This window comes from Capra hircus, chromosome 1 (genome assembly GCF_001704415.2).
Source record: "Capra hircus breed San Clemente chromosome 1, ASM170441v1, whole genome shotgun sequence".
NCBI classification, from domain to species: Eukaryota; Metazoa; Chordata; class Mammalia; order Artiodactyla; family Bovidae; genus Capra; species Capra hircus.
In genome coordinates, this window is record NC_030808.1 from 639,141 (window position 1) to 666,613 (window position 27,473).

Below are 27,473 nucleotides of genomic sequence, written 5' to 3' on the forward strand. Positions count from 1 at the left end.
GAGAGGGAGTGGGAGGGAAAGTGTACAGAGAGGGGATACGGATCATCCTTGTGTGAGTTATGCAATAGGGTGGTGGTTCTTGAACTTCCTGGTCTTGGGATCCGTTACACTTAAGAGATATTCAGGGTCCTAAAGAGCTCTTGTTTACATGGGCTGTGTCTTTGAATGTTCAGCATTATCAGATGTCAAAAGTGATAACAATGTAAAATATCTATCAATTCATTAAAAAACAGTAATGATGAAACCTATTGCATGATAATAAATGACTGTATTTTCCAAAACAAACAAGCCAAAAAACTTAGAAGGGTGGTGTTCATCTCACATTTTGTTCAAATCTCTTTAATGTCTGGCCTAATAAAGAAGACAGCTGTGTCTCACACCTACTTCTGCATCACCAGTCAGTCACCATCTCATATCAAACAGCCTCTAAAAAACTCCAGGGTACACCCACGACAGAATGAAGATGAAAAAGGCAAGTAAGTTTTATTAAGGAAGTTTCCAGTAGGAAAATGGTTTTGACTTGACAGATCTCTTGGAGACCACCCTCTGAGAAACACCACTAGAAGGAAAGCAGGAAAATGAAGTCATAGCAGGAAGGAGACACCAGTTTAAGGGAATCTTTGTTCTTTTTGTTTTTTTAAAAGATGGGAGATTTTATATCATGCAAATGAGTGGGCTTGGGAAGTGACCTGTGCTGGTAATATTTAATAAAGAATTCAATATAATTCAGCTGGCAACTTTTTCTTACCTTCTAGAAATGGTACAAATGGCTCAACCTCATACCATGTAGAAGTGTTGTTTCCTTCTTCTGCTCTTATGCGCAATTCAATTTTTTCAAAAACATCTTTAAGCTCGACTGAAGAAAAGTTGCATTTGTTACTAGTAATACGTTGACACCCAGGCAATTTTTTCCAGTTATCCGTCCCTAGTCTTCAAGATAAAAAAGCAAATGAATGAATGAGCATCATAAACACAAGAGGGACCACATGTCTCCTACTGACACTGACATTATAGAGCCAGCGTGTGCGCTCGTCTGCCATGCCTGGCTCTTTCAAGCCCGTGCACTGCAGCCCACCAGGCTCCTCTGTCTGCGGCACTCTCCAGGCAGGGATGAGGGAGGGGGCTGCCATTTCCTCCTCCAGGAGATCGTCCTGACCCAGGGATGCGAGCTACGCCTACCGTGTCTCCTGCACTGCCAGGCAGGTTCTTTGCCTTCGGAGCCACTGGGGAAGCCTCTCAGCTAAGGCAAGTAGTTATTTCTTCTAGTAACTCTACTTCAGTTAATGTTTTGATAATATTTGTGTGTGTAGCATTCTACTACTCTTTTTCATTGCATATACAGCCAAGTTATTATTTATACAGTGGAATCATTCTAACATAGTCTCAACTTACTAAAGTTCTGTAATTCTGTGGGTGGTTGCATTAGGATTTCAAAGAAGCAGAGAAAGAACTCCTAAGACGAAAGAGGACTTAGTGTTGTTGACTTTGTTAAAAATAGTTGTGTCACTTTCAGCCAACTGCTTCCTATTCTGGATCCTCTCTTCCCTACTGAAAATCTGGAAACTGGATTTGATTCCCTTCTGATCTCCTCCTAAGAAGAGATTTACTAGCCCTAAGCAAGACCTCAGAATCAGTATGGTTTGAGAACTTCCTCTGCTCTGCTTAGAACCAAACCATCCCTTCTGCATACTGATCTCTGCAATTCCTTCTATTATAGCACCAGAAACAAAGAACGTAACATGGTAACATAAGCTAACAAACTTCTCCATGCGGACTCAGCTCACCACGAAGCAAGCTTAAGCGACTGCTACTAGACTTTTTTTTAAAGCACATGAAGAAATCAAGTTGACACAGGGTGCCTAAAACAAAAAGGCCATGCTGCCGCAAAGAGGAGAGGAGGCTGAAGTGAAGGTGAGCAACAGAAAACAAATACTAGATTCCAGAATTTTTGCCTCTGGAAAGCCCTGTCTGCCTCATACCAAACAGGGAAACTAACCTCTGCTTTTTTAAGGCTAATGCATAGTTCTAGCATAAGCTCATGTTTATATATTAAAGATGCTAAAGTGTCTTTAATAAAGAGCTAAAGGATGGACTCCCCTGGCAGTCCAGCGATTAGGAGTCTGTCTGCCAGTGGAGGGGACATGGGTTCGATCCCTCATCTGGGAAGTTTCCAAGGCAATTGGGCCTATGCACCACAACGACTGAAGACCTCACACCTAGAGCCTGCGCTCTACAAAAACAATAGCTCCAACTGGAAACCCGTGTGCAGCAACAAAGACCCAGGGCAGCCAAAAATAAGTAAAAATTGTTTAAAAAGCTAAGTATATTCTTTACTAAAAGCAATAGAAAGTAGGAGTGGTATCTAAATAATTTTGGTGCTGACTCCAACTCAAGTCTACCTTATTTTTCAAAAAAAAGAAACATTTTTTTTTTAAAGGTGCCAATAATAAAAACAACCCTATGGACACACTTCATTCCTGGCCAGTCTGCCCTTCTAACTTTACCTGCTTGAACTCTGAGCAGACTTGGCATTAATAACACCTTTGTTTTGTTTATTAATGTTCACAACCTTTTATTAAATTATCAAAAATAATTCAGAGACAACAGCACAACAGTGGAGTGCACAAGAATGCTATGGCATTTCTACAACTCTGTTCAGAAAGATGACTCATCTGGATAGAAATCCTCCATGAAGCTTCCGGAAATCATGACTGGCAGCCTGATTGCCAGTTGTTGGCATATGTGGCATACATGATATTCCCTCACTCAGGACATCCTTCGCCCAGAAACGTCTGTTTCCTGAGACTGTACACGTAACATGTGGACAAGTCTGGATTTAGTCAGAAAAATCACAGCGGTGAGAAGTGCTCCCAAACAGAATGACCTGCGTCAAGCAGTGGTGACTTCCCTTTTGCAAGCAGTATTAACACCTTAATTTACATGCAAATCTTCCTGAGAAGCTCCTCCACATTATAATCTATTTTTAAAAATTCAGATTTTAAACATCTAAACCAAAATTCAGTCCTCCCCCCATGTCATTTATTAGAAAATACAGTTCTAGAGAAATCAGGAGATATAAGGACGTCTGGGAAGTGGGAAGGGTACACAGACTTCTTTCAATCAGGGGCACAGAGGGTTGAAATAAAGTGAGCTCCAGGCAAAAAGCCAGTAACGCATCTCTTCTCCTGTTACCTGCAGAGCTCTTATTATAGGCAGAAAACATTATAAAAAATTTGTAACTAAGCCTTGATATGGTTTCAATCCACCCTCACTCCACGTCTGTTCTTTCTGCTCAGGAGACGTAAGGGGGCTATTGCCCCTTCTTTTACATTTTCTTTTAAAAAAACTTTATCATATACAGTACTTACATCAGAGTAGAAATATAATTTGAAAATAAATATGCAATCAATAGAAAATTCATTTCTTGAAACCACTGTCATAATAAAACTTCATGCCATCTGTCTCTCTATTCACTAACGTAACCCCAAGTACTGAGGAAAGTATTCAGCATAAAAGGCAATCGGTATTTGTTGAATGAAAACACCATGCTACCTAACATCATAATACATTTTATAATTAAAAAAGCTTTTTGCAAGTTTTGGCTGTGCCGGCTCTTTGCTGCTGTATGCGGGCTTTCTCTCATTGTGCAGAGCGGGGGCTGCCCTCCAGCTGCGGCGCGCAGGCTTCTCACTGCCCTGGCTTCTCTTGCTGCGGAACACAGGCTCTGGCCCGTGGGCTTTCGTAGTTGTGGCTCTCGGGCTCTAGAGTGTGGGCTCAGCAGTTGTGGTGTCTGGGCCCAGCTGCTTCACAGCATGTGGAACCTCCCCAGACCAGGGATCAAACCAGTGTCCCCTGCACTGCAGGTGGACTCTGAGCCACTGGACCGCCAGGGAAGCCCCGTCATAATACATTTTAGATGTCAGTCACAAACACTGAGGGCTTCCAGGTGGCTTGGCGGTAAAGAATCTGCCTCCCACAATGTGGGAGACGTGGATTTGAACCTTGGCTTGGAAGACCCCCTGGAGGAGGCATGGCAACCCACTCCAGTATTCTTGCCTGGAGGATCCCATGGACAGAGGAGCCTGGCAGGCTAGAGTCCAGGCGGTCACAGAGTCAGACATGACGGAGAAACTAAATAACAAGGCAAACACTGATGTCTTCAGTTCAGTTCAGTCGCTCAGTCATGTCCGACTCTTTGCAACCCCATGAATTGCAGCACGCCAGGCCTCCCTGTCCATCACCAACTCCCGGAGTTCACTCAAACTCATGTCGATCGAGTTGGTGATGCCATCCAGCCATGTCATCCTCTGTCATCCCTTCTCCTCCTGCCCCCAATCCCTCCCAGCATCAAAGTCTTTTCCAATGAGTTAACTCTTTGTATGAGGTGGCCAAAGTATTGGAGTTTCAGCTTCATCATCAATCCTTCCAAAGAACACCTAGGACTGATCTCCTTCAGAATGGACTGGTTGGATCTCCTTGCAGTCCAAGGGACTCTCAAGAGTCTTCTCCATCATAATGAAAAAGCATCAATTCTTTGGTGCTCAGCTTTCTTCACAGTCCAACTCTCACATCCATACGTGACCACTGGAAAAACCATAGCCTTGACTAGGCGGAACTTTGTTGGCAAAGTAATATTTCTGCTTCTCAATATGCTATCTAGGTTGGTCATAACTTTCCTTCCAAGGAGTAAGTGTCTTAATTTCATGGCTGCAATCACCATCTGCAGTGATTTTGGAGCCCAAAAAATAAAGTCTGACACTGTTTCCACTGTTTTCCCATCTATTTCCCATGAAGTGATGGGATCGGATGCCATCATCTTAGTTTTCTGAATGTTGACCTTTAAGCCACCTTTTTCACTCTCCTCTTTCACTTTCATCAAGAGGCTTTTTAGTTCCTCTTCACTTTCTGCCATAAGGGTGGTGTCATCTGCATATCTGAGGTTACTGATATTTCTCCCGGCAATCTTGATTCCAGCTTGTGCTTCTTCCAGGCCAGCGTTTCTCATGATGTACTCTGCATAGAAGTTAAACAAGCTGGGGGACAATATACAGCCTTGATGTACTCCTTTTCCTATTTGGAACCAGTCTGTTGTTCCATGTCCAGTTCTAACTGTTGCTTCCTGACCTGCATACAGGTTTCTCAAGAGACAGGTCAGGTGGTCTGGTATTCCCATCTCTTTCAGAATTTTCCACAGTTTATTGTGATCCACACAGTCAAAGGCTTTGGCATAGTCAATAAAGCAGAAATAGATGTTTTTCTGGAACTCTCTTGCTTCGTCCATGATCCAGCTTAGGTGGTGTGTATTCTACAGGCACTAGCATCCCAGTAGCTTATTCATGTGTCTGTGCATCATTTATCACCAGTAACGTGTCTTATGTTCTGAGAAATACTGTGCTGAAAAATGTGTCTGCTGCTGCTATTAACGTCACTTTTGTTGATCACACACTCTGTACCACTGTTCTGTGCACTTTATACACAATTAGCAACACCTGCAACAGGCTTCTGTGTTAGATGTTTCATCACTGGGGTGTCCGAGACCAGTGTGCCTGGCACTGTCCTGCTTTAAATTTGTTGTTGCAGCTTATCTAAAATCAAGTGCTTCTGCTTGAAAGATAAATTACATGCGGTCATGTTAGCTTTTTTGTCTTTACTTCACAGATAAGGAAACTGATAGAGTAAGTAGCAGACGATGGACTAAAACCCAAGCAGAACCGACTCATCGGAGAAGACCCTGATGCTGGGAAAGCCTGAGGGCAGGAGGAGAACTGGGGGACAGAGGATGAGATGGTTAGATGGCATCACTGACTCAATGGACGTGAGTCTGAGTAAACTCCGGGAGATAGTGAAGGACCGGGAAGCCTGGTGTGCTGCAGTCCATGGGGCTGCAAAAAGTTGGACTTGACTTAGCGACTCAACAACAAGCCTGGCTCAAGCCCATACTACACTATCCCATACTAACTACTGAACTGGCTCTCCAAACTTGTAACCTGGCATATTCTTACAAGGCAAGTGCTTATAAAGCTAGCAGAACAGAACAGACAAAGGACAGACTAAGAACACACTGAAGCAGTGCACTGGACCAAAGTTAGAACAAAGAGTAAGAGACTGGCATGAATTGGAGAAGTTAATAAAAGCAACAGGATGTGTGAAGGAGCCAGAACACGAGACCACTGTCTATGGCTCTGTTCTTTTAATACAACGGTCATTTTAAATAAAGGAATAGGAAATAATCTCTATTATGCCTAAAAAATAGTTGTTTAATAAGAACTAAGGCAAAGAACAAAATTCGTAACAAAACTCAAAATTCAATTTAAAGAAAAAGATGAAAGTTTTTACATGATCAGTTCTGAGGAAAATATATAGTGTGTGTATACATATATACCCTTGAACAACATGGGTCTGAACTATGTGAGCCCACTTACACACAGATTTCTTTCAGTAAATACACACTTCACAGTATTATAAGATCTTGGGGTGGGTGAATCCATGGATGCAGATATGAAGGTCTACTGTGAAGTTATACTCAGATTTCTGACTGCAGTGGGTAGGAGCAGCGGGTTAGGCACCCCCCTATTCCCAGCATTGTTCAAGGGTCAGCTGTACACACACACAGACACACACACACACAGACACACAAAGAGACACACAGACAGACAGACACACACACACACACACACACACACAGACACACACACACAGAGCTTATTCACAAATCAACTAGAGAACAACTGGGGCTCCCCCGGTGGCTCAGCAGTAAAGAATCTGTCTGCCCATGCAGGAGCCAGGAGATGCGGGCTCAATTCCTGGGTCAAGGAGATCCTCTGGAGAAGGAAATGGCATCCCACTCCAGTCTTCTCGCCTACAAGAATCCCAAGGAGAGAGGAGCCTGGCAGGTTACCGGCCATGGAGCTGCAAGAGTCGGACAGGACTGAGCGCCTGAGCACGCACAAACGCAGAGAAGAGCTTGGTTGAAGCATGGAGCTGGTTCCAGAGAGCCACACCCGGTTTCTTCATGCCTGAGGCCCTGCCTACTCTTGAGGCAGGGGTCACAGTGAGCAGCCAGGGCCTTAGGACCCAAAACAAAATGCTATACTTCCTCTTTCCTCCGGAAATCCTTTCCTCTGCCAACTCCCACTCTGCCTACCCTCTTGGCAATCATTAGGTTAGCCCAATGTTAGCCCCAGGAAGGAGGCAGAACCTCCAGAAACACTGGAAGTGCAGTGCCCAGCACACTGATACTCAGCCAGGGTGTGTGGAACTAAGACTGTGCATGATGTAGGAAAGAGGAAAACCTGACCGCAGAAGACCTGGTGGCTGATTCCAAGACAGTGGCTAGGCTTTTGGGACAGTCTCCCATATTCTCAGGGTATGCTCTAGGTCAGACCCTAACGTCTGCTTAAAGAAGCTGGAGCGTCCAGAACAGAGAGCGTACGGCTAGTCCAATCCCCCAAATCTTTCGCTTCAAAACCCAAAGATGAAGTCTGAACTCTTAGACCAAGTCTCTAACTGTAGCAAAGAAGCTATACTTAGTATGCAAAACTGCCATATATTTTCTTTAAAAGAAGAGGAAACACCAAATGTTTCCCAAATTAGAAAAATTTTGGTGTTAAAATGATAAAAATTATTCAGCAGATCCCTGAGTATAGAGTAACGTACATTTGATAATCTGCTGAAAAAGTCACATTCCTGACAGACTCACTGCTGCTGTTCCACTTCAGGAAGAAATTGTCATCAATGATGTGGATCTCAACATTTTCAGACTTCAGATTTGCTTCCCCTGTCAAGATAATAAGAGAGAAGACAGTTATACAGACATACTATACAGTTATACATATATACATGCTATATATTTTTTAAAAAACATTCTTTCCTTGACATCACTGACTGGATAGTGAATACATTTAAATATAATAAAATTAAGTAAATAAAAAAATCTTAAAAAACCTAGTGCTTGTTCTCAGCATGGGAAGGCTGCTAATTACCTCTATCTCTGCATTCAAGAGAACTGGAAAATGGTTGGTTTTTAAAATCTATAAAAAGCAAATATTATATGTCATTTATAACTCCATAAAGGTGGAAAAAAACAAACTGTAAAAGGTACTTGTCTTTTAACTGGGAAGAAAAGTCTGTGTATAAAAATAGTATTTTTCTTTTGTCTTAGAAGTGATACTGACGTAAAGGATATGGGCTCGACTGTTTAACAGCCTCAACTTGGTTTTTCTCATATACTCTGTTCAGACAGGGATATACTCTGACACAGAACTGAATAGATGTGGTTTCAGAACTGACAACTATTTATAGAAGCCAAACATTCACATACAAAATTGATAAGAGATATGAAAGTTTATCGTGTTAGCCAGGTCCTACAGGACCCTGAAAAGGTCTTGACTGCTCAACATATGAAGCCTGAGCCCTTCTGTTGATTTTACAGACTTCCATCTAGAGACCTATTTCATTTCTTATACTGTTAAAAAAAATGTGAAGTATAGTTGATTTACCATATTATGTTAGCTCAGGTATACAGCAAAGTAATTTGGTGATATGTATATATTTATACTTCTAGTACAAATCTTCCACCAGTTGGATGCTCTCTCTCTCTCTCTTCTGATTCTTCCTTTTTTGGCCCCCCACCCAAATAGCTTTTCTCTTCCTGACCACCCAAACCTTCCAAGACCCAGCTCAAGCTTGCCCTCCAAGAGAAAATCTTTCTCAAATATTGGAGCAAATGCCAACCTTGCTCTCTTTTCACACTCTGCACCACGACTCTGCACCACTCAATTTTACAATGAAGCAGATGTACTCAGCACGGTACTGACATCTAGTAGGCTCTCAAAACTTGATGTGTGAAGGTGAAGACATCTTTTAAAAAATTGCTTCCTATGTTAAACACAACCTCCAACCAGAACACAAGTTCCTTAAGTCAGGGTCTGTATAGCTTTAAACTTAATCAGCATTTCTCAGCGTCCTCAGACTAATGTTGAGTTCAGAAGAACTTTTTCCACATCACAGAAGACTGATCTTTCACTATGTATGATAAACTGCAGTTTTTAAAAGACCAGCTTTGAAGTTTATTCTTTTTCCTACAGTAGTTCTGCCACAGGACAAGGATGCTATCTCCTTACAGACTTTCTACTATAGGGGTGGATAACCAACAAAGATCTATTGTATAGCACATGGAACACTGCTCAATGTTACGTGGCGGCCTGGATGGGAGAGGGGGTGTTAGGGAAGAATGGGCATATGTACGGCTGAATGCCTTCGCGATTCACCTGAAACTATCACAACATTGTTAATTGGCTATACCCTAATATAAAATGTTTCTGGTGTTAAAAAACATGAAAATAAATATATACATAAAGAAATACATTGTTCCAGTTATGTATGGATGTGAGAGTTGGACTATAAAGAAAGCTGAGCACCGAAGAATTGATGCTTTTGAACTGTGGTGTTGGAGAAGACTCTTGAGAGTCCCTTGGACTGCAAGGAGATCCAAGCAGTCCATCCTCAAGGAGATCAGTCCTGAATGCTCACTGAAAGGACTGATGCTAAAGCTGAAACTCCAGTACTTTGGCCACCTGATGCAAAGAACTGACTCATCTGAAAAGACCCTGATGCTGGGAAAGACTGAGGGCAGGAGGAGAAGGGGATGATAAGAGGATGAGATGGTTGGATGGCATCACTGACTCAATGGGCTTGAGTTTGAGTAAACTCCGGGAGTTGGTGATAGACAGGGAGGCCTAGTGTGCTGTAGTCCATGGGGTTGCAAAGAGTTGGATGCGACTGAGCGACTGAACTGAACTAAAAAAAAAGGACTTTAAAAAAATGGATTGCTGCCTCTGCTTTCCAGTTAGAGATATTACGGTACGGAGTCAAAGAGGGAGATGCCTGAGAAAACATTTTCTGAATTTTTTTTTTCAATTTGGGGAGGTATTTATTGAGTCTCCCCACCCTCAATTACCTATTTTACACTTGTATTCTCCGAGACTTCATTACCAAATAGAATTACTTCCGTTTATCCCACTCTAAACTTAATTCCCATGTCAAGCTGTTGGAATTTTAGATTCTATGTAGCCAAAAGAGAGCGACTGGGTTTATGGTGTTAATAAAAGGTTTGATGGCATTTTAGTCTACAGCCCAGAATACTCTAATTCTAGTAGTTCTCGGCCTTGAGAGAGGATAAGGAAATCTGATACCCAGGGTACGGCCAGCCATTTCCTTAGGGATGAAATCCTTCTGTTCTAATGGAAGGAGACCCTGGAGTTACAGGCATCTTGGCTTTTACGAGACCAACAAATGTCCATGGGATTCTCCAGTGAAGAATACTGGAGCGGGTAGCCATTCCCTTCTCCAGGGGATCTTCTCAACCCAGGAATCGACCCGGGGTCTCCTGTACTACGGGCAGATTCTTTACCAGCTGGGCTACCAGGCACGGACAGGGACTTGGAAATAGTAATTAAATAAGATTTTAGAGTTCATAGATTTTGTTCTACTGGACTTCCCTCGTGGCTCAGACAGTAAAGTACTAGCAACAGCCCTTTAATAATGGTTTACTTCACCCGTTAGCATGTAAATAACATATTAAGGGGTAGCTGCATGCGCGTGCGCGCAGTTGCTTCAGCTGTGTCTGACCCTTTGTGACCCCATGTAGCCTGCCAGGCTCTTCTGTCCATGGAATTTCGCAGGCAAGAATACTGGAGTGGGTTGCCACGCCCTGCTCCAGGGGATCTTTCTGACCCAGGGGTCGAACTCAAGTCTCCTGAGTTTCCCCGAACTGCAGGCAGATTCTTTATGTACTGAGCTACCAAGGAACCCCTAAATTGGTACGTAATCCAATACTTTTTATACAATTGATTGTTTCCAGCCCTTCAGATTCATATTGATGACTAGAAACAGTTTACTGTATTTTCAAGTCTGACGTAAACCCAAACACATAACATCTATACATATACAAATTTCCTACCATATTTTGGACAGTTTTCTTAGACTAGGATCTCAGAGCTGAATTTACTAGGTTTGAAAGTACAAACATTTTGATTACTTTGAAACACAGAGCAATATTATGATCTCAGGTCAGGGTTAACATTACATTTAGTTTTGAACATTACTTTTCCTTGGTAAAAAAACTAGATTAGTTAATTGAAAGAGAGTAAGTCCTTAACATACAGGTGGATAATCAAGAACTAAATTGTGTGGTCTTCAGAAAACAGCTAGCTGTAAGCTCCAGGGCTTTGGGGCCAGATTTTCAGGGTCTGATCTCCCCCTAAAGCACAGGCTAGCTATATGGCCTCAGCCTGCTCCTCTATAAAATGAGGATACCGGTGCTCAGCTTTATTCTGAAAACTAAATGAGTTTGTACCTTTAAAACACTTAGAGTAGTGTCTGGTATGTAGTTAAGAGAGCAAAAAATGCCAGTTGTGTATGAAGTTTATTTTAGCTCTCTTCTAATATAGATCAAAATTATGATCTTAATGAACAGCTTCCTGGAATGTTAATTATACATGAAAATTCTGGGGAAATTCTTCTGATATGAATGCAAACATGAGTCAATTCAAAATTTTCATGAACAAAAGACTCCAAAGAAATTATCAGGGGTTACACCAGGACCCTAGTACCCATATATTATATACTATATTTGTGGGACAGTCTGAGAAGTAGTTGTGAAACATAATAAAGGAAACCTCATTTAAAATGAAGTCAGGAGGCCGGAAGCCGGAGCCCTCATGTTCACTCCAGCAATTCCAGACCCCCAAAGAAAAATGCTCCTCTCCCAGCAACCAGCGCAGACAATGCAAATGCAGCACCGCCCCGAACTCTCACCTTCAATCAAAGGAATTTCTTTTAAAACCCCACCCAACTTCCTTCTTTTGCTATATAAAGTAATGTTCTTCTCCTTTCCTTGTTGGACTTGGCTTTAGTTTTTGCTGTAGCTTGTTGTTTTAGTCACTAAGTCATGTCTGACTCTTGGCGATTAGATGGACTGTAGCCCACCAGGCTCCTCTGTCCATGGGATTTCCCAGGCAAGAACACTGGAGAGGGTTGCCATTTCCTTCTCCAGGGGATCTTCTCCACCCAGGGATCAAACTCATGTCTCCGGCACTGGCAAGTGGATTCTTTACAAGTGAGCTATCTGGGAAGCCCTTGCTATAAGCTTGCTTGCCCTAAATTGCAATTCCTCTGTTATTCTGGAAGGAACCCATTTTGTTGGTAAAAACAACATATTTTTAGGACAAGATAGATAGGATATCACGTACCCCAGAAAATCAGGGTATGATTTTCAAAGCAAATGAGTATTTAAGCCACTAGGCTTACCAGGTGTCACTAGTGGTAAAGAACCTACCTGCCAATGTAGGTAAAGGTACTGAGTTGGGAAGATCCCCTGGAGGAGGGCATGGCAACCCATTCCAGTATTCTTGCCTGGAGAAACCCAGAGACAGAGGAGCCTGGTGGGCTACAGTCCATGGGGTTGCAAAGAGTCGAACAGGACTGAAGTGACTTAGCAAGCATGCAGGTGGCCTCACCAACTCCCGGATTTCTGCTCTGTTTCGAGGCCCTGTTTGTCTTTGGTATGTCTTCTCACTACAATGTCAATCTTATAATAGCTGATATTTCCCCCAAGTATCCCCCCTAAATTAAGAAAGGTGGCAAATTAGCTTGGTGGCTCCCAGCCTTCCTGTTTGGCCCTGCCTGGTGGTCCGGTGGTTGAGTCTGCCTTGCAATGCAGGGGAGGAGGGTTCCATCCCTGGTTGGGGGATTTTGTTGTTAGGACCTCCCTTGTGGCTCAGACAGGTAAAGCATCTGCCTACAATGCAGAAGACCCGGGTTCGATCCCCTGGGTCGGGAAGGTCCTCTGGAGAAGGAAATGGCAATCCCATGGATGGAGGAGCGTGGTAGGCTACAGTCCATGGGGTCACAAAGAGTCGGATACGACTGAGCGACTTCACTTGGTCTTATTATTATTAGACTGATTGAATCCTGAGGGCACAGAAATCCTTGCACACCTTACTGGGCATTTACCCGTGGGATCAAGAACTGTCTACTGAATGGAGAAAACCAGCAGTACAACTCTAAGCCTTGTTTCTTATGAAACGGTACAGTGGAGCTGCCTGATTTTTCAGAAGGAAACAAACTGGTCACCAAAGCAGCGCACATCCAGCCCTGCGGGGGTGGGAGGTGGGGGTAGGCAGCAGGCGCAGGCGAGGGCGCCCCCGAGCAAGCGGCTGGGGAAGAATCTCGAACATCACTTTCCGTTGTTTCATTTTTGGAAGGATCGATGCTGAAACTCCAATCCTTTGGCCACCTGACTCCTTGGAAACGACCGTGAGGCTGGGAAAGATTGAGGGCTGGAGAAGGGGACGACAGAGGATGAGATGGTTGGACCGCATCACCGACTCGATGGATAAGAGCTTGAGTAAGTTCCGGGAGTTGGTGATGGACAGGGAGGTCTGGCCTGCTGCGGTCCATGGGGTCGCAGAGAGTCGGACACGAATGAACGACTGAAACTTAAATTTGATCTTTTTGGGTCCGTTTCAATGAGGCGCTGCGACCGCGGACAACCAGAGGTCTCCCACCGAGGGCGTCTGTCCCTCCACCCCCGTCCCCGGGGCCGACGTTTCCCGCGCCGCCACCGCAGTCCAGCTGACGAGGCAGCGCCGGGACCCCTCTCTCTCTCACCTGAGGCGGCGGGCAGCACCCACCTCCCGGCGACCAGCATCAGGGTCGTCGCGCGAAAGAGGGCGAGCATCGTCCGCGGGCCGCCGGCAGCCCTCCAGTCACATCCTTCGGCCACCCACTACCGCTGCAGGCACCGCGCGGCGGCGCGACGGAGGCTGAAGCACCCAGGCCGCCCCGCCAAGGCCACCGCCCCACGTCCGCCGCGTCCCCTCGAGCCGCTCTGGCCCCGCCCCCTCCGCGTCGGCCCTTCCCTCAGCCCTCTGACCAGCGCACGCGCCGTGCCTTCACCCCGCGTGTCCCCGTCCGCGCACGCGCGCGGGGCAGCGCGGTCGGGGGAGAGGTCGAGGGGGAGTGGTGTGGTGTCGGCGGGGGAGGGGGAGTGGGGTCGGGAGGCGGGGCGGCCCCGCCTCCGCCGCCCGCCCCCTGGTTGCCGGCAGTGACTGCTCACTAAGCCGTGCAACATCGGGTTCCAGGAAGACCGCGCCCCCCGGAGGCCTTGACCCCTGGCGGGAACGCGGAGGTCGCCAGTGCGCCTGCGCAAACCTCGGGGCCCGCTCTCCGCCCTTCGTAATAGTGGCAGCGGGAGGGCACACCGGCGCTCTCGGCCCTGGGGGCTGGGCTGGGGGCTGGGAGGCCACGTCGCGGACTGGGGACCCTGGGGGGACGGTGTCGGGGAGGCTGAGGGGGAAAGGAATGAAGACGCTCCGAGCGAGCGGGTCAAGCCATTTCCTTTGTGCAGAGCTTCCCTGGTGGCGCAGACGGGAAAGCGTCTGCCTGCAATGCGGGAGACCGGGGTTCGATCCCCAGGTCGGGAAGATCCTCTGGAGAAGGGAACGGCTACCCACTCCCGTGCTCTTGCTTTGGAAAATTCCGTGGATGGAGGAGCCTGGTAGGATCGTACAGTCCATGGGGCCGCAAAGAGTCGGACACGACTGAGCGACTTCACTTTCTCTTTCTGTGAGCCAAGGCTTGTTGATGTTTAGTTGCTAAGTCGTGTCCAAATCTTCAGCGACCCCATGGTCTGTAGCCCACCAGGCTCCTTCCTCTGTCCATGGGATTTCCCAAGCAAGAACTACTGGAGTCGTTTGCCATCTGGGTAGGTGTGTCCAGAATTAACCCTAGGAACGTAGAGAGCTGACTTATTTGCAAAGACCCTGATGCTGGGAAAGATTGAAGGCAGGAGGAGAAGGGGATAACAGAGGATGAGATGGCTGGATGGCATCACTGACTCGATGGACATGAGTCTGAGCGAGCTTCGGGAGTTGGTGATGGACAGGGAGGCCTGGCGTGCTGCAGTCCATGGGGTTGCAAAGAGTCGGACACGACTGAGCGACTGAACTGATAGAGGTTTCTTAGATGCACATAACATTTGGCAACGAGAATCACATTCAAATGGAAATATTTCCAAATACATTTTAAATGCAAGAATTGTATTTAGTGACTACCTATAGAGTTTCTTTTGATTTTCATTTTTATACAATAAAAACAATGTTAGGGGATTTAATGCTTTGTTTTTCAGTATTGCCGCATGACATGCTAATGTTTTCCACTTGTTAAAGAAAGGTCAATCATATTTTGTAAAACCACAATTCACCTTTAAGTTGACAGTATTTGCATGGCACAGAAGACTTTCATGGTCTTTCCCATCTTAATACAATAACTGTAAAGTTTGAATTGTATTTTAATAAAATTGAATTTAAAAACATGACCACAGGCATGACACGCTGTATTACTTCGTGCACTTCATTTTCAACTTGCTTGCTGTAAAAGTTTGTCTCTGGGTGAAGTATGAACTAATTTCCTGTGTGGTGCTACCTCTGTAACCTTAACCTAGAACCTCTCTTACCCCTTTTATTCAAGTCAAAACAATCCATCTGAGGTTAGATAACTGAGCAGGACCCTATGAGGCCTTCCCAGAATAGAGCCCCCACCTCTGTGATCTCCACCTGCCCTTTGTCTGTAGAAAAACTTTCGTCAAAGAATAAAATTGGCCAGAGAAGTGAGAAAATGCAGAAAGAAAGGAAAACAGTCAAGGAAGACAAAATAGTAGTATTAATACTTTAGCCATTAAAGTCAAAGACCTTTAGTTCTTCCTCAGAGACTATAGATAATATTCTGAGCCATGTCCTTGGAGCTGTTTTGCAGATACTGAAAGCCCCACTGGGTGGAAGAAGTTAACCGTAAGCTGCCTGCAAGCACATAGACTACAGACCTTTTGGAACTGAATGTTGATGATGCTGACCCCCGATTTCCTCACCACCAACCAGTCAGAAGAATGTCCACAAGTGAATCACATCCTGCTCCTAGAACACCATAAGACTCCTCACCATCTCCCTCCACCAGGGAGGGGCACAGAGTCTTGAGGGCTTTAGGTCTTTGTGGCCCCCTTTGCCCCACAAAGCAATAAAGCCCTTTCTTTCTATTTCATTGCAAAGTCTGTCTCCAGAATGTAATCCAGTGCCAGGGTATACAGAGGCTGAGATTTGGCATCAGTGACACTTGCAGTTTTTCTATAAAGCATGGTATTTTGGAGCTTCCCAGGTGGCTTTAATGGTAAAGAATGTGTCTGCTAATGCAGGAGACTTAAGAGACACCAGTTCAGTCCCTGAATTGGGAAGATCCTCTGGAGAAGGGCATGGCAACCCACTTCAGTATTCTTGGCTGGAGAATCCCATGGACAGAGGAGCCTGGTGGGCTACAGTCCATAGAGTTGCAAAGAGATGGACACAACTGAAGTGACTTAGCATGCATGCATGGTCTTTTTAACTTTTGAAATAATTTCAAACTTGGAGAAAAGTTGCAAAAATAATAAAAGAACTCATGTACACCCTTTGCTCAGATTCACCAAATTGATATTTTTCCATATTTGTTATCTCTGTCTACACACACAAGTATGCATACAAACTTATTTTTCCTTGAACTTCTCTGGCTTTCTTTAATCTGGAGCAGTTACCTGGTCTTGGTCTTTCACAACACCTACTATACTTTTTAAAATACAATTAATTATTTTATTTGTTGCTTAGTCACTAGGTTGGGAAGGTCTCCTAGAGAAGTATATGGCAACCCACTCCAGTATTCTTGTTTGGGAAATCCCATGGACAGAGGAGCCTGGTGGGTTACAAGTCGGACACGACTTAGCAACTAAACAGTAATAACAACGCATTCCTGTATGGAATACTGCATAAATTGTGTTGTGTCCTCTGATATTCCACCTGAAGCCACACTATGTTCCTTAGTGCCTATTTGGTGAGGCTAATTTTGAGCAGATGGTCAAGGTGCTATCCAATGTCCTATTGCCTCCTCACAATAATCTGTGGAGAGATGCCCTGAGATTCTGCAAATACTCAGCTCTTAGCAAATTTTTACATCTAGAAAGAACATCCTTTGATGATCTCTGCCTGAACCAGTCTACTCTGATGGCTGGGAAATGGTCATTTTCAACTCTGTCTCTCCAAATGCAAGTATTGGTTGACACATTGTTGGAGAGAGATTTTTCTTCTTTCCATTTATTATCAGTATGGATTCACTGGGAAAAGAGTACAGCAAGGTCGTATATTGTCACCCTGTTTTTTTAACTTATATGCAGAGTATATCATGAGAAATGCCAGGCTGGATGACTCACAAACTGGAATCAAGATTGCCCAGAGAAATATCAACAACCTCAGATATGCCGATTGTTGTTTTTCAGTTGCTAAGTCATGTCTGACTCTTTTCGACCCCATGGACTACAGCACGCCAGGCTTCCCTGTCCTTCACCATCTCCCAGAGTTTGCTCAAACTCATGTCCATTAAGGTGGTGATGGCATCTAACCATCTTATTCAAGCAGATGATACTTCACTTTCTAACGATAGGAAGAAAGTGAAGAGGAACTAAAGAGTCTCTTGATGAAGGTGAAAGAGGAGAGTGGCAAAGCTGGTTAAAACTCAACATTCAGAAAACTAACATCATGGGATCTGGTCCTATCACTTCATGGCAAATAGATGGGGGAAAAGTAGAAGCAGTGACAGCTTTTCTTTTCTTGGCCTCCAAAATCACTGTGGATGGTGACTGCAGCCATGAAATTAAGACACTTGCTTCTTGGACGGAAAGCTATGAGAAGCCTAGATAGTGTATAAAAAACAAAGATATCACTTTCCCAACAAAGGTCTGGATAGTCAAAGCTATGGTTTTTCCAATAGTCATGTATGGATGGGAGAGTTGGCCCTTAAAGAAGGCTGAGTGCCAAAGAATTGATGCTTTCAAACTGTGGTTCTGGAGAATACTCCTGAGAGTCCCTTGGACTGCAGGAAGACCATACCAGCCAACCCTGAAGGAAATCAATCCTGAATGTTCATTGGAAGGACTGATGCTGAAGCTCCAATACTTTGGCCACCTGATGCAAAGAGCTGACTCATTGGAAAAGATCCTGGATGCTGGGGAAGATCAAAGGCAAAAGGAGAAGAGGGTGGCAGAGGACAAGATGGTTAGATAGCATCATTGACTCAATGGACATGAACTTGAGCTGACTCTGGAAGACAGTGAACAGGGAGGCTTGGTGTGCTGCCGTCCATGGGGTAGCGAAGGGTTGGACATGACTTGAACAAGAACAACAGCAACAACATGGATTTATAGATTCTTATTTTAGTCAATGTTTATAGTTTATTACTATCCTTATTTATTTAAAAACTTTAAAAATTGATTAGACTTCACTTTTTGGAGCAGTTTTAGATTTATGGAAAAATTGAGCAGAAAGTACTGGCAGTGCCCTTCCATCCCTTTCCATCCTGCTTCAGTTTCCCTTGTTGCTAATATCTTGTATGGTACACATGTTACAAATAATGATTCTACAAGATAAAGTAAAGTGTTAGTTGCTCAGTCGTGTCTGACTCTTTGCAACCCCATGGACTGTAGCCCACTAGTCTTCTCTATCCATGGGATTCTCCAAGCAAGAATACTGGAGTGGATTGCCATTCCCTACTCCAGGGCATCTTCCTGACCCAGGGATCAAACCCAGGTCTCCAGCATTGCAGGGAGATTCTTTACCATCTGAGCCACCTGAGAAGCCATTGACACATTATTATTGACTAACGTGCATTGTTTACATTTGGATTCTCTCTCTGTGTTGTGTAGTTTTATGGGCTTTGCCAAATGGTTAATGTCATTTATCTACTACTGCAATAATATACAGAATAGTTGTATTGCTCCAAAAATCCCCTGTACTCCAGCTATTCACCCTCTTTACTTATTTATTTTTTACACAAAGAAAGCTTTTTGTTTTTCTTTTTGTTTGGCTGCATTGGATCTTAGTTGTGGCACATGGGATCTTTTGTTGCAGCATGTGGGATCTAATTCCCTTGACCAGGGATCGAACCCACATACCCTGCATCAGAAGACAGATGCTTAACCACTGGACCACCAGGGAAATCCTTTCACCCTCTTCATTATTAGTGCTCAGATTGTCCCAGTTTTGACCAGTGGGAGCCATTTCAAGCTGACTCCTGTTCCTTTTGATACAACCTAACTTTTTTCTACCTCTTTTTTTTTTTTTTTTAACTTTTCTTTACTTTCAGGCATAAGGTGTTCTAGGCTAATCTTATACTTTTCCTACCCCAACCCTGAAATTAGCCACCTCTCCAAGGGGCCCAGGCTTCTTTTAGTGGGTTATAGTATTTAGAAACCAAGATCAGGGCACTGAAACTTTGGTTTTAATTACAGAAATGCAAATTATAAAGTCAAAAGAAAACGAACTAAGGAAGTCTGTTTGGCCCAGAGTCTAATCCAGCTGATAACCGTTGAGCACCATTTTGTTTCTTTTTTTTTTCCAAGCTGTGGAACATTTGACTGATAATAATATCAGTCAAGGATAAAGGTAGGCTTAAAAATTGGGTGGATAAAGGATAAGGAGGTCCATTTTACTCTGTTAACTCTGCGCTAGTTTAGTCGCTAAGTCATATCTTGAGACCCCATGGACTGTAGCCAATGAGGCTCCTCGGTCCATGGAATTTCCCAGGCAAGAATACTGGAGTGGGTTGCCATTTCTTCTCCAGGGTACCATCCTGACCCAGGGATCAAACCCAGGTCTCCTGTATTGCAGGTGGTCTCCCTCATTGCAGGCAGACTCTACTGTTCCCTAAAGATGTAGAATCTGTCTTCTTAGTATGGCTGAACAGTGACTGGTAGCAGTTTTAGAAGGGAAGTGGGTGGTTTGTCATAGGGCAGCAATTACATGCCCATTAGAGGTAGGAGTGCTTGCGCATGTTAAGAATCCAGGGGATTTCCAAGTTGAGCCAACAGCAGGGCAGACTCTGACGCAAGTGGCGGTTTTCCCTTTTGCTAACGCGCACACTCTAGTAAAGGCTATGAGTTCAGAAGCCTGGACTGGCTTTACACTGGGCAAAGGTTATGCTTCAAGTGTTTCTTGTGGAGAGACTATGGCATAACTAGCTATTATGTTTCTGTGAAAATTTCACTTGTAAGAGGCATCACAAAACAGAAGTCTGGGTGTCTGCAGGGATATCTGAGAGGTCTTCCTATGGCTTTGAGACTGTTTTGTGGCTGCAAGGCAATCATGTGGAATGAACTGGGCTCTCCGTCACCAGGGAGGGGCATGAAGTAGCTGAATTTAGAGTATTACGAAGATGGAAGATAAAGGAAGAGGTGGTTGAAAGAGCCTGCTCATGGGTGGTTTGTTCCCTTTGTAGGAAGATGCTGTGCCCTATGAACTGTAAGGTAGAGGACACAGAGTGGGCAACAGAAACCTGCATTTGGGAGCCTCTTAGAGTACTGGGGCTTCCCAGGGGGCGCTAGTCATAAAGAACCTGCCTGCCAACATAAGAGATATAAGAGACACAGGTTCCATCCCTGGGTTGGGAAGATCCCCTGGAGGAGGGCATGGCAAGCCACTCCACTGTTCGTGCCTGGAGAATCCCATGGACAGAGGGGCCTGGCAGGGTTAGAGTACTAGCTTTGTCAATCGAGGTGGCAGCTGTGTCCACGCAGGTCATCGTGGGGCCTTACCTAATGCTACAGGGTCTGTTTGGCATGAGAGACAAGCTACAGACTCATCCAAGAGACAAAAGGCTGTCCTGTAATGCCTGTAGCCATTCCATCGCTTTCATGGCAGCACGACGAAAAGGTCTGTCAAAAGGAGGTAAGCCAACAGCTGGAGGTGTAGCCACAGTCTATCTGGAGGCTGCCAGAGAAGTAGCAAAAGGCTTGCTGATGAGGAGGTTGAAACTGAAAAGGCATGGTGGGTGTTAAGAGGCCCTGAAGATATTAGGGTGGGCTGAAACATGGGCGATGAGACAATGCCCACAGACTCCAGCTGCTGAATAGACTCAGAAGTGACAGGTAGAGAGAAAGCCTTTGAGTGGATGGGAGAAAGTCTCACCAGTGTCAATTAAGAAATCCAATTAGGAGCCTCTATTCTAAGCTTAATGGTAGGCTTTTGGGGTTGAACTGAGGATCAGCTGACACTTACATTTGAGGGAATTTTTGTCCCTCGGGAGGAGAAAAATGAACCTGGGAGTACTGGGGCCTAGAGGGGTCTTAAACCTTCCTTCCTGTTAAGTGCAGGACAATTTCTCTTCCGATGTCTGGATTTCTTACGGTATCTGCAATTGTCTGGAGGCAAATAGGAAGATCTCTGAGTAGTCTTGGAGTTGCTCTTAAGAGTCGTGCTTTTGTTTTTCTGAAGATTCCAGTTGCAAAGCAAGAACTCTTTCTTTTATTAATAACTCTTTTTCCCCTGCAGCATTTATTCCTGCAGACTATTTTTCAAAGAATTGGCTGCAGCTTCCATTATTAGCTTAGTGGTTGCCCAGACAAACCAACCAATCACACCATTTTTTTTAGTGCCATTTTTTTAAAGAGTATATTTTATTTATTTATTTGTTTGGCTGTGCTGGGTCTTAGATGTGGCATGCGCGATCTGCTATCTTCCTTGGAGGCTTGTGGGATCTTTAGTTGTGGCATGTGAACCCTTAGTTTCAGGGTTCTCATTTCCTGACCAGGAATGGAACCTGGGCCCCCTGCATTGAGAAGGTGGTGTCTTAGCCAAAGGACCACCAGGGAAGTCCCTGACCACACTATTTTTAATTTGCTTTTAATAATAGGGAAAAAATTCCCCACTAAAGCAGACAGGAGGCGATTCCTGCGTTCTAAGGCTTCCAGGTTCAGGGCTGTGTGCCTTTGAAAAGCTTGTATAAAACATTTAACAAGCGCTTTTGGATGCTCTCCATTGTTCTGAGTGTATAATTCCACTTCAGACCAAGTAATTCTGGGGGAAAGACCTCTATTATTGCTGGAACAGCAGACTTATGGGCCCTACGCCTGAGTTCTGGCCTGTAGTTCTTCTTCCGTCTGACGAATGACACAACAGATAGAGACGAGGGAAAACAGTGACCACCTGGGAGGCAGGAATCAATATAAAGCAAGAATACTCATTCACCAAACGGTGAAGGCTCTGTGTCATGAGGAACTGGCTCTAAAACTTACCTCCTGCAAATCTAAACCGAAGAGAGAAAAGGAACTCGCACCAGAGACCTGGGTGTGTGTGTGTTAAGTTGCTCAGTGTGTCTGACTCTTTGTGATCTCATAGACTGTAGCCCACCAGGCTCCTCTGTCCATGGGATTCTCCAGGCAAGAATACTGGAGTGGGTTGCCATTTCCTCCCCCAGGATGCCTTCCCAACCCAGGAATTGAACCCAGGTCTCCTGCCTTTTGGGCAGGTTCTTTACCCTGTGAGCCACTAGCTGGTCTGTGTTATGTGTCCCAGGACTTCTCAGCTGTAGCAGTCTTAGAGTGGCAGCCTGGCCAGTCTCCTGGCTGGCTTACCAACTGTCAGGGAGGAGGGAACGTCCTCCTCTTGAGTTCTCGCAGGTGGATTACTAATGACATCGACACAGGTTAACAGGAGAAGAGAAACAAACGTTAATTCATGCACACGGAGTTCTCATAGAAATGTACTCTAAGAAGTGGCCAAAGCGGGCAGCTTCTGTGCTTTTTCAATAAAGAAATAATAAATCTCTGAGGAATAACAGGGCAAAGAAACTTAGTTTTAGGTGCTTGGTTAGTGACGAATCTAAACAGAATTTGGGCTTGGGTAGTAAATTAAAGAAATGACCAGGTTGGTTTGTATAGGCTTCTTGGATTCCCTGTCTTCTGAATTCCCCATCTCTCCTGATAAAGGTGTCCTACTTCTACTTTTCACACGGGAGACTTATTTCCTGCTTTTCAAGGGGGCAGAGGAGGGTCAGCTTTTTTCTTGCATTGGCTACTTCTCTTCTGGCTCAGGGGGTGCATCTAAGTCTGCTATTCTGAAGGATCACATAGCCCCAAAGATCGAAACTTCTTTGTCTAACCTCAGCTGGGCTGAAATTTAAACCTTCTGCCCTCACTGCACATCTCTGCCCGACTGCTTCCCATTTCTGACAGATGTCCCACCCAACTCCTACCTTCTTGGAAAATTCAAGCAGCCAACAGATCAGACTGCAGTTTCTTACCGCCAAAGTCTCACACACCCCTGAAACTGTAGCCCTTCTCTCTCTCTCTTTTTAGCCCTTTATTAAGTTGAGGTTTAATTTTTAGACTAAAGGCTATGGAGATTATCTGAAAGGCGTTCGTCAAAAGGAGAAATAACTTGCTCCAACTTTCCACGTAGAAACATTCTGGCAGCAGGGTGGAGAGTGAATTAGAGAGAACAGTGGGGGAATGAAAGGTTTCTTAAAGTATGATTGCATGCATCCTTTTCAGATATATGCCCAGGAGTGGGATTGCAGGATCATATGGTAGCTCTATTTGTAGGTTCTTAAGGGGCCTCCATATTGTTCTCCATATGTAACAACCTAAACGGGAATACAATTTGAAATAGAACGGTTATACATATATGTATAACTGAATCACTTTGCTGTACACCTGAAACTATCACAACATTGTTAAAAAGCTGAAAGATTTATAGGATCTGAAGAGAAACCAGAGTATGTAGCGATCACAACATTGTGAGTCAGCTTTGTTCCAATATAAAATAAAGCGTTCAAAAAAATACAGTTACAATAAGGCTTGGATGAAAGGGTTGGCCTTTAAAGGCAGAACTGGAGTCATGGATAAGGGAAAGAGCTAGTGAATATCATGGAGCAGCATCTTTCTTTTGCTAATTAGTTGTAGAAGAGGTTGTAGTTGAGGATGATGGAAGATGTTCACATATTGAGGAATGCGGAAGTCGTTCTAACTCACACATGATTTAACTTTATGCTAACCAGAACAGCTTGTTTTGTGGCCTATTAAACATGCATTGTACATCTGCTTTAACCATTAAAGAGAAGAATGCATTAAAAACTCAATATGGAGTAGGTGTACTTCAAGCATTGAAAATGGAACTGGGTAGTCCCTGAGGATGTGGTTTCAGACATGTTCCAGCATTACTGGGAACTTGAATTTTCTTAACTTGAAGACCCCATCAGACCATTCTCAAAACAATTATCTGCCAGCAGCTGCCAGCTGGAGCCTTCTGGTCTCAAGTTCTTCTCTTGTAACCAGGCAGCTGTTTCAGACCCAACCAATCCTTGCTTGACAAGCACCCATATTTCTTGTTAGTTCCGATTATAATTCTTGACAAACATACAATTTTGCGGGTTTTGACTCTATAAGCCTCCCTTATCTTATCGTCCAGCAGAGCACAATTCAAGTGCTTCTTGAATCTGCATCTCCCAGGCTATAGTCCTCAGTAAGTTCAGTTCAGTTGCTCAGTTGTGTCCAACTCTTTGTGATCCCATGAACCCGCAGCGCACCAGGCGTCCCTGTCCATCACCAACTCCCGGATTCTACCCAAACCCATGTCCATCGAATCGGTGATGCCATCCAACCATCTCATCCTCTGTCTTCCCCTTCTCCTCCTGCCCTCAATCTTTCCCTGCATCAGGGTCTTTTCCAATGAGTCAGCTCTTTGCATCAGGTGGCCAAGGTATTGGAGTTTCAGCATCATCATCAGTCCTTCTAAAGAACACCCAGGGCTGATCTCCTTTAGGATGGACTGATTGGATCTCCTTGCAGTCCAAGGGACTATCAGGAGTCTTCTCCAACACCACAGTTCAAAGCATCAGTTCTTCGGTGCTCAGCTTTCTTCATGGTTCAACTCTCACATCCATACATGACTACTGGAAAAACCATAGCCTTGACTAGACGGACGTTTGTTGGTAAAGTAATGTCTCTGCTTTTTAATATGCTATCTAGGTTGGTCATAACTTTGCTTCCAAGGAGTAAGCGTCTTTTAATTTCATGGCTGCAATCACCATCTGCAGTGATTTTGGAGCCCCCAAAACTAAAGTCAGCCACTGTTTCCCCATCTATTTCCCATGAAGTGATGGGACCGGATGCCATCATCTTCGTTTTCTGAATGTTGAGCTTTAACCCAACTTTTTCACTCTGCTCTTTCACTTTCATCAAGAGGCTCTTTAGTTCTTCACTTTCTGCCATAAGCGTGGTGTCATCTGCATATCTGAGGTTATTGATATATCTCCTGGCAATCTTGATTCCAGCTTGTACTTCCTCCAGCCCAGTGTTTCTCATGATGTACTTTGCATATAAGTTAAATAAGCAGGGTGACAATATACAGCCTTGATGTACTCCTTTTCCTATTTGGAACCAGTCTGTTGTTCCATGTCCAGTTCTCAGTCTGGCTCAAATAAAACTATTTTCCATTCCAATTATAGATTGTTTATTGATTATTTCTGTCAATAGGATGACTCCTAAGTTTCCACCTTGAAGAATGACTTGATGGTGAGCCGATAACCAAGACATAAAACAGAAAAGGAATAAAGAAAAAGGTGGAAAACGTGAGTTTATGTTGAGACCTGTTAGAGCAGATAATGGCTGTATATAGAAGTCTGAGTTGGAAAAATAGATTTCATAGTCATCAGCCTTATATTTTATTAAATGAACCCATGCATGTGTATGAGGTCCCTAAGAGGGAAGGCACGTAGAATGAGAATGATCGAAAATTGAGGAACAGGCGTGTAAAAGCAGAAAAGAAAAGAAGAATCTGCAAATGCGTCCCAGAAGGGCCATCCAGAGAAAAAAGAGAAACCAAGGGCGTGGCACAGTCTTTCTTTCTTTTTACTTATTTGTTAAATTTTTTTTTAAAAAATTGAGGCATAGTTTATGTAGAATGTTATATGTTTCAGATGAACAATTTTCAAAAAAGTTTTATTGGAATACAGTTGATTAACAATGTGTTAGTTTCAGGTGTATGGAAAAGTGATTCAGTTATACATAAACATATATTCGTTCTTTTTCGTATTCTTTCCCCATATAGGCTACCACAGAATATTGAGTAGGATTCCCTGTACCCGTTAGCTTTCTATCTTTTGTACAGTGGTGTGTGCACATTTATCCCAAGCTCCTGATTCATCCCTTCCCACCATGTCTCCATCAGTTTGTTTGGTAGCCATAAGTTTGTTTTCTACATCTGTAAGTCTGTTTCTATTTTTGTAAACAAGTTCATTTGCATAATTAAAAAATTGTATTCCACATATGAGTGATATACAAGATTTGTGTTCCTCTGACTTACTTGGGGACCTGATCTTACCCAGGACTGATCTCCTTTAGGATGGACGGATTGGATCTCCTTGCAGTCCAAGGGACTATCAAGAGTCTTCTCCAACACCACAGTTCAAAGCATCAGTTCTTCGGTGCTCAGCTTTCTTCATGGTCCAACTCTCACATCCATACATGACCACTGGAAAAACCATAGCCTTGACTAGACAGATCTTTGTTGGTAAAGTAATGTCTCTGCTTTTGAATATGCTATCTAGGTTGGTCATAACTTTCCTTCCAAGGAGTAAGTGTTCCCTTGGTTCCCTTAGTGCGATAATCTCCAGGTCCATCCATGTTGCTGCAGATGGCATTATGTATCTATCTTTTATGGCTGAGTAATGTTCCACTGTATGTACATGCCACATCTTCTTTACCCATTCCTCTGTTGGTGGACATTTAGGCAGTTTTCATGTCTTAGCTATTGTGAATAATGCTATTGAGACGGGAATCCGAGTTCTTGTCTGAGGAGCTAAAGAGTGGAATCCATGAACGTGCAAACACTCACAGTAGCAAGTGAATAGGATTTACTAAAGAGGAGGAAAGTGCAAAGCTCCCAGCACAGACACTGAGAGGGGGTAAAGGGTCCCCCATGGTGAGACTTACAGCAGTTTTTATATCCTTCCTTAAATCACATTATTCCTAACCGATCAATTCAAAGGTCAAGATACTTCACATCTTCTCTTGATCCTTGGATTAAGTCACCACCCTTTTTCATGACCTCTGGCCATTTTGCCATGAACCCCATATATGGGCTTAAGGTTAATGATCACCAGTTGTTTTTCCCTTAAGCATGTGGAACAGAATTTAATTACTGCCCTTCCCTGGATCTGAGTGCTGATAATTTATCAGACTAAAGACACTTTCCAGGAATTCAGGACAATGGAGCAGGACGCTTACTGAAAACAAGACTCAGGGTTCTACACTAACTGCCTAGTAATTTCTACCTCACAGGTATAAACATAGAGATGCATGAATCTTTTGGGATTATATTCAGTTCAGTTCACTCGCTCAGTCGTGTCCCACTCTTTGAGACCACATGGACTACAGCATGCCAGGTTTCCCTGTCCATCACCAACTCCTGAGCTTGCTCAAACTCATGTCCATTGAGTCACTGATGCCATCCAGCCCTCTCATCCTCAGTTGTCCCCTCCTCCTCCTGCCTTCAATCTTTCCCAACAACAGCCAAAAAGTTTGTTCAGGTTTTTCTATAAGATTAGTCTTAGTGAAAAAT

General features: G+C 44.1%; 1 protein-coding gene across 1 annotated transcript in view; it reads right to left on the minus strand.

Moving 5' to 3' along the window:
- The window catches only part of IFNAR1 (interferon alpha and beta receptor subunit 1), a 29,050-nt gene extending 15,126 nt beyond the window's left edge, over positions 1-13,924 (minus strand). The window contains exons 1-3 of the mRNA XM_018046572.1: positions 13,672-13,924; positions 7,657-7,777; positions 749-930 (exon numbers count right to left, since the gene is read on the minus strand). Coding sequence (XP_017902061.1) covers positions 749-930; positions 7,657-7,777; positions 13,672-13,741 — 373 coding nt within the window. The 5' untranslated portion in view covers positions 13,742-13,924. The remainder of the gene's footprint in view (positions 1-748; positions 931-7,656; positions 7,778-13,671) is intronic.